This window comes from Nycticebus coucang, chromosome 10, assembly GCF_027406575.1.
Source record: "Nycticebus coucang isolate mNycCou1 chromosome 10, mNycCou1.pri, whole genome shotgun sequence".
In the NCBI taxonomy this organism is placed as follows: Eukaryota; Metazoa; Chordata; class Mammalia; order Primates; family Lorisidae; genus Nycticebus; species Nycticebus coucang.
This window is the reverse complement of record NC_069789.1, coordinates 15,816,861-15,829,689: the sequence shown is the minus strand read 5'-3', so window position 1 is coordinate 15,829,689 and position 12,829 is coordinate 15,816,861. Positions and strand designations below refer to the sequence as shown.

Sequence of the window (12,829 nt, the reverse complement as noted above, 5' to 3'; positions counted from 1 at the left end):
TTCCCTTCCCTTTTTTCACTTACCTTGCCTTAACTTACTTTTTTTTTTTACTTTTTTTGCTTTTTTTGTTCTTTTCATCCTTTACTTTTTTTGCACATTCCATCCTTTCTTCTTTGTTTTTTTCTTTCCTAGTGTCTTTTTCTTTATTTTCCTTCTTTTCCTATCCCTCCCTTTTGCTTTCCTTTTCTTTCATTGACTTACCTTGCCTTATTAATTTTTGTTTTCATTCCTATGCTTTGCTTTTCCCTTTCTTTTCTTCCTTTTCCTGCCTTTGAACCTTCCACCCTTTCTTCTTTTGTTCTTTCTTTCTCTTCCCATCTGTGTTTCTTCTTTCTTTTCCTTTACTTCTCATCTGTTCCGTTTGTTTCCCTTGGCTTCTGTTCACTTCAGTAACTTACCTTGCCTTAACTTATCTTTCATGTTTTTTTCATTCCTTTGCTTTCCTCTTTGCTTTCTTTTCATCCTTTCCCTTCCTTCCAAACTTTCATCAATTTTTTTTCTTCCTGTCTTTGTTTCTTTATTATTTTTTAAATTAAATCTGATATGTGTACATTAATGCAATTATGGGGTACAATGTCATGGTTCCATGCACAATTTGAAATATTTACATCAATCTCATTAACATGTACTTCCCCACAGTTCTTCAGTCTTGTTGTATGATATTCATATTTTACAATTCACATATTTAACATGTAGCATTGTAAGTACACTATTGGTACAGTGCAAAGAATTATCGTCCCTTTACCCGTCCTCCCCTATACCCTCTTGCTCCTGTTTCATCATTACCTTAGGCTTTTGCTGTGTTGTAGCGTTCATATTGAAGTGTAGTTGTTCTATATCGGTTTCACCGTAGTACTGAGTACATTGAATATTTTTCTACCATTCCTGATACACGTTTCTAAAAAGCAAGTGTTCCACTTCCTTGTCGTTTTCTTTTTCTTTCTTTCTTCCTTTCTTTCTTTCCTTCTATCTGCTTCTTTCCTTCTGTGTTTTTTCTTGTTTTCCCTTCCCTCCCTGTCCCTTCCCTTTGTTTCCCTTGTCTTTCCTGCTTCTCTTTCATTAACTACCTTACCTTTCATTTTTCTTTCATTCCTTTGCTTTTTTTTGCCGTTCTTTTCATCCTTTCCCTTTCTTCCACCTCAATCCTTTGTTTTCTTCCTTTTTCATTCATTTTGTCTCTTTCTTTATTTTACTTCTTTTTGCATCCCTCCCTTTGCTTCCCTATTCTTTTATTGACTTACCTTCCCTTACCTTTTAATTTCTTTTGTCATTCCTTTGCTTTCCCTATTTCTTTCTTTTCTTCCTTTTCATTCTAACCTTCCATCCTTTGTTCGTTTTTCCCTTTCTGTTCACTTCTGTTATTCTTCTTCCTTTTCTTTCCCTTCACATCTCTTCCTTTTGTTTCTCTTGTCTTCCCTTTGCTTTCGATGAGTTACCTTGCCTAACTTACCTTTCATTTTTCTTTTCATTTCTTTGTTTTCCTCTTTGCTTCCTTTCCTTTCATTCCCTTCCTTCCAAACTTTCATCCTTTCTTCTTTTTTTTCTTCTGCCTGTCTTTCTGTTTTTATTTCTGTCTTTATTATTTATAAATTAAATCTTAAATGTGTACATTAATGCAATTATGGGGTTCAATGTCATGGTTCCATACACAATTTGAAATATTTACATCAATCTCATTAACATATACTTCCCCACAGTTCTTCATTCTCGTTGTATGATATTCATATATTACAATTCACATATTTAACATGTAGCCTTGTAAATGCACTATTGGAACAGAGCAAATAATTATGGTCCCTTCACCCGTCTTCCCCTATACCCTCTTGCTCCTTTTTCATCATTACCTTAGGCTTTTGCTGGATTGTAGCATTCATATTGAAGTGTAGTGGTTCAACATCTGTTTCACAGTAGTACTTAGTACAATGAATATTTTTGTTCCATTCCTTTTTTTTTTTTTTTTTGCAGTTTTTGGCCGAGGCTATGTTTGAACTTGCCACGTCCGGCATATGGTGTTGGCGCCCTACCCCTTTGCGCTACCGGCACCGCCTTCTACCATTCCTGATACACATTACTGTGATGTATATGTTCCACCTCCCTATCTTTCTTTCTTTCTCTTTCTTTTCCTTCCTTCCTTCCTTCCTCCCTCCCTCCCTCCCTCCTTCCTTCCTTCCTTCCTTCCTCTTTCCGTCTTTTCCTTCTTTTTCTTTTAATCTGTCTTTCTTCTTCCTTTCCTTTCCCTTCCTTCTGCTTTTGTCTTACCTTCCCTTTCTTTGACTTACCTTGCCTTACCTTACTTTTCATTTTGTTTTGATTAGTTTGCTTGTCTTTTCCCATTCTTGTCATCGTTTGTCTTCCTTTGATCATCCATCCTTTCTTCTTGCTTCGTTTTTGTCTCCTTTTTTCTTTTTCTTCATTTTCCTTCTTTCCCATCCTTCCCTTTGCTTTCCTTTTCTTTCACCTTGCCTTACCTTTTATTTTTTCTTGTCAGTTCATTACTTTCCTTTGTCTTTTCATTTCTTCCTTTTCCTTCTTTCCAACCTTCCATTCTTTCTTCTTTTATTCTTCCTTTCTCTTCACTTCTGTGTTTCTTTTTCCTTTTACTTTCCTTCTCATCTCTTCTCTTTGTTTCCCTTGCTTTCCCTTCGCTTTCAATGACTTACCTTGCCTTAACTTACCTTTCATTTTTCATTTCATTAATTTGCTTTCCTCTTTGCTTTCTTTTCTTCCATTCCCTTACTTCCAAACTTTCATGTTTTCTGTTTTTTTCCTTTCTTCCTGTCTTTTTTTATTTATTTATGTCTTTATTATTTTATAAATTAAATCTAAATGTGTACATTAATGCAATTATTGGGTACAATGTCATGGTTCCATACACAATTTGAAATATTGACATCATTCACACTAACATATACTTCCCCACAGTTCCAGTTCTACATTCTTGTAATATGATTTTCATATGTTACAATTCACATATTTAACATGTAGCCTGTTAAATGCACAACTGGTACAGAGCACGACATCATCATCCCTTCACCCGTCCTCCCCTATACCCTCTTGGTCCTGTTTCATCTTTCATTATTACCTTAGGCTTTTGCTGTGTTATAGTGTTCATATTGAAGTGTAGTGGTTCCATATTGGTTTGACAGTAGTCCAGAGTACATTGAATATTTTTCTTCCATTCCTGATTCACGTTGCTAAGAAGTGTATGTTCCACCTCATTGTCATTTTCTTTTTCTTTCTTTCTTTCTCTTTCCATCTTTTTTTCCTTCTTTTTCTTTTAATCTGTGTTTCTTCTTCCTTTCCTTTCCCTTCGTATCCCTTCCCTCTGCTTTTGTCTTACCTTCCCTTTCTTTCACTTATCTTGCCTTACCTTACTTTTCATTTTTCTTTTCATTAATTTGCTTGTCTTTTGCCATTCTTGTCATCCTTTCTCTTCCTTCCAACTTCCATCCTTTCTTCTTTCTTCCTTTTTCTCTCCTTTTTTCTTTTTCTTTTTTTTCCTTCTTTTTCCATCCTTCACTTTGCTTCCCTTTTCTTTCATTGACTTACCTTGCCTTACCTTTTATTTTTACTTGTCAGTCCTTTACTTTCCTTTGTCTTTTCTTTTCTTCCTTTTCCTTCTTTCCAACCTTCCATTCTTTCTTCTTTTTTTCTTCCTTTGTCTTCACTTCTGTGTTTCCTGTTCTTTTTACTTTCCTTCTCATCTCTTCCCTTTGTTTCCCTTGCTGTCCCTTCGCTTTTGATGACTTACCTTGCCTTAACTTACCTTTCATTTTTCATTTCATTCCTTTGCTTTCCTGTTTGCTGTCTTTTCTTCCATGCCCTTCCTTTCAAACTTTCATCTTTTCTTTTTATTTTCCTTTCTTCCTGTCTTTCTGTCTTTATTTGTGTCTTTATTATTTTATAAATTAAATCTTAAATGTGTACATTAATGCAATTATGTGGTACAATGTCATGGTTCCATACACTTTGAAATATTTACATCAATCACACTGACATATACTTCCCCACCGTTCTTCATTCTTGTAATATGATGTTCATATGTTACAATTCACATATTTAACATGTAGCCTTTTAAATGCACAACTGGTACAGAGCAAGAAATCATCATCCCTTCACCCGTCCTCCCCTATACCCTCTTGGTCCTCTTTCATCTTTCATCATTACCTTAGGCTTTTGCTGTGTTATAGTGTTCTTATTGAAGTGTAGTGGTTCCATATTGGTTTCAGAGTAGTCTAGAGTACATTGAATATTTTTCTTCCATTCCTGATACATGTTGCTAAGAAGTATATGTTCCACTTCATTGTCATTTTCTTTTTCTTTCTTTCTTTCTTTCTTTCTTTCTTTCTTTCTTTCTTTCTTTCTTTCTTTCTTCCTTTCTTTTCCTTCCTTCCTTTCTTTTCCTTTCCTTCCTTTCTTTTCCTTTCCTTCCTTTCTTTTCCTTTCCTTCCTTTCTTTTCCTTTCCTTCCTTCCTTTCCTTCCTTCCTTTCCTTCCTTCCTTTCCTTCCTTCCTTTCCTTCCTTCCTTTCCTTCCTTCCTTCCTTCCTTTCTTTCTCTCTCGTTTTCCTTTCCCTGCCCTTTCCATTACTTCCCTGTTCTTTTTTGGTCTTCCCTTCCCTTTGTTTCACTTACCTTGCCTTACCTTACTTTTCTTTTTTTTTCACTTTTTTTGCTTTTTGTTGTTCTTTTCTTTTCTTTTTTTTGCACCTTCCATCCTTTCTTCCTTTTTTTTTCTTTCCTTGTCTTTTTCTTTTTTTTTTGTCTTTTCCCATCCCTCCCCTTTGCTTCCCTTTTCTTTCATGGACTTACCTTGCCTTACCTTTTAGTTTTTCTTTTCATTCCTTTTCTTTTCTTTTCCCTTTCTTTTCTTCCTTTTCCTGCCTTGGAACCTTCCATCCTTTTTTCTTTTGTTCTTTCTTTCTCTTCCCATCTGTGTTTCTTCTTTCTTTTCCTTTACTTCTCATCTCTTCCTTTTGTTTTCCTTGGCTTCTGTTCACTTTCAGTGACTTACCTTGCCTTAAGTTATCTTTCATGTTTTTTTTTCATTCCTTTGCTTTCCTCTTTGCTTTCTTTACTTCCTTTCCCTTCCTTCCAAACTGTCATCCATTTTTTCTTCTTCTTGTCTTTCTTTCTTTATTATTTTTTAAATTAAATCTGATATGTGTACATTAATGCAATTATGGGGTACAATGTCATGGTTCCATGCACAATTTGTTATATTTACATCAATCTCATTAACTTATACTTCCCCACAGTTCTTCAGTCTTGTTGTATGATATTCATATTTTATAATTCCCATATTTTACATGTAGCATTGTAAGTGCATTATTGGTACAGCGCAAAGAATTATCGTCCCTTTACCAGTCCTCCCCATACCCTCTTGCTCCTCTTTCATCATTACCTTATGGTTTTGCTGTTTTGTAGCGTTCATATTGAAGTGTAGTTGTTCCATATCGGTTTCACAGTAGTACTGAGTACATTGAATATTTTTCTACCATTCCTGATACACGTTTCTAAAAAGTAAATATTCCACCTCCTTGTCATTTTCTTTTTCTTTCTTTCTTCCTTTCTTTCTTTCCTTCTATCTGCTTCTTTCCTGCTCTATTTTTTCTTGTTTTCCCTTCCCTTCCTGTCCCTTCCCTTTGTTTCTCTTGTCATCCCTTCCCTTTCATTGACTTACCTTACCTTTCATTTTTCTTTTCATTCCTTTGCTTTTTTGCCATTCTTTTCATCTTTTCCCTGTTTTCCACCTCCATCCTTTTTCTTCCTTTTTCTTTCCTTTATTTTCATTTTTTCCGCATCCCTCCCTTTGCTTCCCTATTCTTTCATTTACTTACCTTCCCTTGTCTTTTATTTTTTTTTGTCACTCCTTTGCTTTCCTTTTTCTTTCTTTTCTTCCTTTTCCTTCTTTCTAACCTTCCATCCTGTCTTCGTATTCCCCTTTCTCTTCACTTCTGTGTTTCTTCTTCCTTTTCCTTCCCTTCACATCTCTTCCCTTTGTTTCCCTTATCTTCCCTTCTCTTTTGATGACTTACCTTGCCTTAACTTACCTTTCATTCTTCTTTTCATTTCTTTGCTTTCCTCTTTGCTTCCTTTTCTTCTATTTCCTTCCTTCCAAACTTTCATCCTTTCTTCTTTTTTCCTTTCTTTCTGTCTTTCTTTCTTTATGTCTTTATTATATTATAAATTAAATCTTAAATGTTTACATTAATGCAATTATGGAGTACAATGTCATGGTTCCATACACAAATTGAAATATTTACATCAATCTCATTAACATATACTTCCCCACAGTTCTTCATTCTCGTTGTATGATATTCATGTTTTATAATTCACGTATTTGACATGTAGCCTTTAAATGCACTATTGGAACAGAGCAAAGAATTATGGTCCCTTCACCCGTCCTCCCCTATACCCTCTTGTTCCTCTTTCATAATTACCTTAGGCTTTTGCTGGGTTGTAGCATTCATATTGAAGTGTAGTGGTTCTACATCTGTTTCACAGTAGTACTGAGTACAATGAATATTTTTCTTCCATTCGTTTTTTTTTTTTTTTTTTTGCAGTTTTTGGCTGAGGGTAGCTTCGAACTTACCACCTCTGACATATGGGGCTGGCACCCTACCCCTTTGCACCACAGGCACCGCCCTCTACCATTCCTGATACACGTTGCTAAGATGTCTATGTTCCAAGTCCCTGTCTTTGTTTTCCTTCCTTCCTTCCTTCCTTCCTTCCTTCCTTCCTTCCTTCCTTCCTCCCTCCCTCCCTCCCTCCCTCCCTCCCTCCCTCCCTTCCTTCCTTCCTTCCTTCCTTCCTTCCTTCCTTCCTTCCTTCCTTCCTTTCTTCCTTTCTTTCTTTCCCTCTTTCTACCTTTCCTTTCCCTTTCATTCCCTTCCCTTCCCTTGACTTCTTTTCCCTTTCTTTCCCTTCCTTTTCATTCCTTTTTCTTCTCTTTCCTTTCTTTTCTCCTGTCTTTGTTGTTTATTCTTTGTTTTCATTCCTTTACTTCCTTTCCTTTGCTTTGCTCTTTCTTTTCTCCTGTCTTTCTTTTTCTCTCATTCCCTCTTTATCTCTTTTGATCTTTCTCCCTCTCCTTGCTTTTCCCTTCACTTCCCTTCCCTTTCCTTTTTCCCCCTTTCCTTTCCTTTCTTCTGTGTTTTCTTTTCTTTCTCTGTCCCCCCCTTTCTTTTTTCCAATTTATTTTCATGAAACAGATTATCACTCTGTTGCCCGGGATAAAGGGTCATGGCCTCAGTCTAGCACACAGCAACATCCAACTTTGGGGTTGAAAGGATCTTCTTGCCTCAGCCTCTGAACTATCTAGAACTACAATTGGCACAACATGTTGCTACCCTGTTCAATTTAGTAGAAACCAGGTAGGAGATTAGGCTTGAGTGTACCTTGTTTTTGTTCAGACTTGTCACCAACCCCTGAACTCAGAGGATCAGCCCATCTTGGTCTGTAAGAGCCTGTAAATATTCTGATCATGTGTGGCAAAAGGCATTGAGCTCTAGTTAAGAAATAATTTTATCAGGAACTTTGAGTAGTGTTCAATCCTCAGGCCACTATGACAAATAGGGAGTATGTCATGACTGTTTTGCATATCTATGGGGGCACATATCACCACAATTATGCATGGATCTTTTTTTTGCTTATCAGGTTCATTATTGTTTGGGTATTGAATGTGTGGCCCAACATAATTCTTCTATTTCCTATGTGGATACCCCTGGCCCTGAGGTCAGAAATATTGGAATATTCCAGATAGGCTGATATTTCCCATGATCATAATAAATAACTGAAGGTATGGAGTGCACTAATGGACACATTGCCTGACCAGATGTTGAGAGAGGACCTTCACTGAGACACCTAAATTCCCAAAGAAGCCAATGCTAGAGAAATAAGTAAAACATCATAAAAGTATAACTGAGAATTGTGTGACATACCTGTCAGGTGGATGAAATCACTGTCTGATTGATGGGCTCTGGTTCTTGGTCTACAACATCTCAGGGCAGCAGTAGGTGTAAACCGCACTCTTCCATGTCCTTACTAATCCATGACTTGAAAAGGAAAGGAAGGGTCATTGAATCCCTTGGCCACATATACAAAGAAACTTACAATGTAGGCATTGAGTGTGAAGAAAATAAACCCACTCTTTCATAACAGTTTCAACCCAACTACATACCAGACAGCCACTACACATGCCTAGCAGAAATAAGGCTAAGCTTGAAAATGGTGACCCAAGGCAATACTCATTGTGATGTCATCCATGGTGACCATGTTGTGACTTCATCCTGTAATGTCCTGGGTTCCATGCTTGTAGTCATAGATACTATGTGGCCTTTTCTGCTCACTTCAGCTGCTGTTTCTCAAGTGTTTGTACCAGGACACTTCATAACTCTCCATCCACAGGCAGAGAAGTGTTCTCCCCTTCGCACCTTATTGATTCTATTTACAGTTGAGTTTCCTGGCACTAAGTTGACACTACAGCTGAAATTTTGTACAGCAGTGTGACTCAAGCTGCATCATAGCAGACAAAACTGGATGGAGTCATTTTAGTGGGACCTCTTTTGCCACCTACCCCAAAACATCCATTTGAGAGAAGCTTACAAATTTACTATCCCTGTTATAGCCTCAATTTGTTCAAAGCTTCACAGGTCTTAAGCATGTCTACTTTGCTTGAACCATCAAGGTAATTCTGGTCTTTTTAGAAGATGAAGATATTTGTTGGTTGATTTGTTGGTTTGTCTGTGCATGTATGCGTGTATGGGTATTTTTGAGATACAGTTGCCATATGTTGCCCAGACCAGTATTTCATAGCCTAATCCTAGATCATAGTAACTCAAACTCCAGGATTCGGGCAATCCACCTGCCTGAGTCTCTCTTGGGGCTAGAACTACAAGTGCCTGTATCAATGCTTAGATTTTAGTAGAGACAGGGTCTGAGCCTTGGTCAGTTCTTTCTCAGCACCCCATCATTCAAGAACTCCACTCATCTCAGACTGCCACAGGGCTAGGAATATAGGTGTCAGCCGCCAAGTTTGGTCATTTTCTGTTTCTTTGTTTCCCTTCTTCCCGTCTGCCTTCCACCCCTTCCTCACTTTATTCTTCCTTCTTCCAATTCTCTCTCTCTCTCATTTGATTGCTGTCTACATTCTGTTCTTTCCTTCATCCCTGGATTTCCTCTATCTCTCTCTTCTACATCTTCAGGAAAAATTTTCTAGTAAAATTCTCAAATAGTGAGAATTTCATTTAAGAATTTCATTACATCTTATCCATCTTTATTCATGGATAAGATGTAATGTGTGAATAATGTGTGAAAGCTGGTGCCAGTGTCTTGTTTTTTATTGTAAAGACTCAAGATTTTTGGGCAGCTCCTCTGGCTCAAGGCGTAGGGTGCTGGCCCCATATACCAGAGGTGGTGGGTTCAAACCCAGCCCTGGAAAAAAAAAAAAGGAGTTTTGGGGTGGCACCTGTGGCTCAGTCAGTAAGGCGCCGGCCCCATATACTGAGGGTGGCAGGTTCAAACCCGGCCCCGGCTGAACTGCAACCAAAAAATAGTTGGGCGTTGTGGTGGGCACCTGTAGTCCCAGCTACTCGGGAGGCTGAGGCAGGAGAATCACTTAAGCCCAGGAGATGGAGGTTGCTGTGAGCTGTGTGATGCCATGGCACTCTACCAAGGGCCATAAAGTGAGACTCTGTCTCTACAAAAAAAAAAAAAAAGACTCAAGATTTTTAAAAAGCTATTCTTACAAATAAGTAGAAATGTGAATTTCAGATACTTACCTTAGAATGTTTCTATATTTTTGTGAGATTCCTCATAGAATAACTGTTACTTGGATCTGACAGTCCTCTACTTTCTCACCATCAGTTTGGATCTTATGGTAATTGGCATGTTTATATTATCCATATTTCCTAGTAATAGGTTAGTGGATACTAGATTATGATACATCATTACTTCCCTTTGAAATGAGTAGATTTTTTTTTTTTGGGTTTCACTATTTATTTATGTCCTACATTCCACATCCCTGATTCTCTCCAGTCAGAAATTCTTTGAAACGATGCCATCAGCCTTGGCCAATCGGAGAATGGAATCATCTGATTCGCCTATCCTGCGAATGGCCCCACAGATGGCATAGGTTTTAAACTGGCCGTTAAATCTACCGGTAACCTTGTCAACCTCAGCCACGTTCATCTGGATGGATGCGTGGTCCTTAGCACCGATGATGTGGTTGCTGGCGGAGCATTTCCTAGGCACGTACAGGTCCACGAACTCGCCGGCGTCGTTCTGTATGTCAAGGCCGGACCTGCTGCCACTGCGACGCGTGAAGGCAGAGAAAGGGAGTAGATGTTTTTTAACATTACACTTTACTCATCTAGTCACCAAGATCCTGTTACATGCTTTTTCTCCCACTCTTAATAGCACACAACTAGATTTTTGTATTTTCATCTTTATGTCATAAAAAATTACGAGCAGAGAAAATAAAATGAATCCTCACATACCCATTTGTACTTAAACTCTTTCATCACAGTCATGCTAGTTTTTTTACCCACCCTCTTCCCCCACTATTTGTTTATTTTTGTTGTTGTTGCAATTGCCATGGCAGTCTTCTTCGTGAAGTCTTTACTAAGGCCAATATCTTCTGGTGTGTTTCCAATATTTTCTTTGAGGATTATTATTGTTTCATGCCTTAAATTTAAGTCTTTATACATCTTGAATCAATTTTTGTGAGTGGAGAAAGGTGTGGGTCCAGTTTCAGTCTTTTACATGTGGATATCCAGTTCTCCCAACACCATTTATTGAATAGGGACTCTTTACCTCAAGGTATGTTCTTGTTTGGTTTATCAAAGATTAGGTGGTTGTAAGATGTTACCTTCATTTCCTGTTTTCTATTTAATTCCAAATGTCTATGTCTCTATTTTTGTGCCAGTACCATGCTGTCGTGGCCACTATGGCTTTGTAGTACAACATAAAATCAGGTATGGTGATGCCCCCAACTTTATTTTTATTACTAAGCACTGCCTTAGCTATACGGGGTTTTTTCTGATTCTATACAAAACGCAGAATCATTTTTTACAAATGTTGGAAGTATGATGTTGGTATTTTTATAGGAATGGCATTGAAAAGGTAGATTGCTTTGAGAAGTATGGACATTTTAATGTTGATTCTTCCCACCCATGTGCATGGTATGTTCTTCCATTTGTTAATATCCTCTGCTATTTCCTTTCTGAGGATTTCTTAATTTTCTTTATAGAGGTCCTTCATCTCCTTTGTTAGGTGCATTCCTAGGTATTTCATTTTCTTTGAAACTATGGTGAAGGGAGTTGTGTCTTTAATTAGCTTCTCATCTTGACTGTTATTGGCGTATACAAAGGCTACTGACTTGTGGACATTGATTTTATATTCTGAGACATTACTGTATTTTTTGATGACTTCCAGGATTCTTGTCATTGAATCTCAGGGATTCTCTAAGTGTAAGATCATGTTATCAGCAAAGAGGGAGGGTTTGACCTCCTCTGCTCCCATTTGGATTCCCTTTATTTCCTTGTCTTGCCTAATTGTATTGGCTAGAACTTCCAGTACTATGTTGAATAGTAAAGGTGACAGAGGACAGCCTTGTATGGTTCCAGTTCTAAGAGGAAAAGCTTTCAGTTTTACCCCATTCAGTAAAATATTAGCTGTGGGTTTGTCATAGACAGCTTCGATCAGTTTAAGAAACGTGCCACCAATGCCTATACTCCTCAGTGTTCTAATTAGAAAAGGATGCTTGATTTTATTGAATTTTTTTCTATATCTATTGAGATGGTCATATAGTCTTTGGTTTTACTTCTGTTAATGCAGTGACTAACATTTACAGACTTGTGTATATTAAACCAGCCTTACATCCCTGGGACGAAACCTATTTAATGAACATATATGACTTTTTTGATGATAAGCTGTAATCTGTTGGATAAGATTTTGTTGAGAATTTTTGCATCTATATTCATGAGTGAAATTGGTCTGAAATTCTCCTTTTTAGTTGGGTCTTTTCTTGGTTTTGTATTAGGGTGATGTTTGCTTCATAGAACGTGTTGGGGAAGATTCCTTCCTCCTCAATATTTTTGAATAATTTCTGCAGTACAAAAATAAGCTCTTCCTTGAAGGTTTGAGAGAATTCTGATGTGAAGCCATCTGGACCAGGGCATTTTCTTGTTGTTGGAAAATTTTTTATTGATTCTTTAATCTCAGTGCTTGAAATTGGTCTGTTCAGGAGCTCTATTTCTTCCTGGCTAAGTCTAGGGAGAAGGTACGGTTCCGAATATTGATCGATTTCCTTCACATTGTCAAATTTCTGGGCATGGAGTTTCTGGTAGTATTCAGAGATGAGCTCTTGTATCTCTGTGACATCAGTTGCTATTTCCCCTCTATCATTTCTGATTGAGGTTACTAGAGATTTTACTTTTCTATTTCTAGTTATTTTGGCCAGGGTTTTATCTATTTTATTTATTTTTTTAAAAAACCAACTCCTTTCATTAATTTTCTGAATGATTGTTTTGCTTTCAATTTCATTAATCTCTGATTTGATTTTGGATATTTCTTTTCTTCTACTGGGTTTGGGGTTAGATTGTTCTTTTTCCAATTCCATAAGATGGTTGTGAGTTTGTTGATGTGCTCTCTTTCTGTTTTCAAATGTAGGCATCTAAAGTGAAAAATTTTCCTCTCAAAACTGCTTTTGCAGTATGCCACAGGTTTTGGTAGCTTGTGTCTTCTTTGTTGTTATGCTCAAGGAAGTTGATGATTTCCTGTTTTATTTCTTCCTGCACCTATCTTTTATTCAACAGAAGGTTGTTTAAT

The 12,829-nt window shown here is 37.3% G+C and overlaps 1 protein-coding gene across 1 annotated transcript; it reads right to left on the bottom strand.

The window, feature by feature from the left end:
* Nucleotides 1–9,972: 9,972 nt before the first annotated feature.
* On the bottom strand, nt 9,973–10,530 carry LOC128596345 (40S ribosomal protein S21-like). Its single transcript, XM_053606022.1, has 2 exons — nt 10,498–10,530; nt 9,973–10,360 (listed from the first exon to the last, which is right to left on the bottom strand). Exons 1-2 carry the CDS (start codon nt 10,528–10,530, stop codon nt 10,037–10,039), a joined length of 357 nt encoding a protein of 118 aa, XP_053461997.1. The 3' UTR covers nt 9,973–10,036.
* Nucleotides 10,531–12,829: the final 2,299 nt, after the last annotated feature.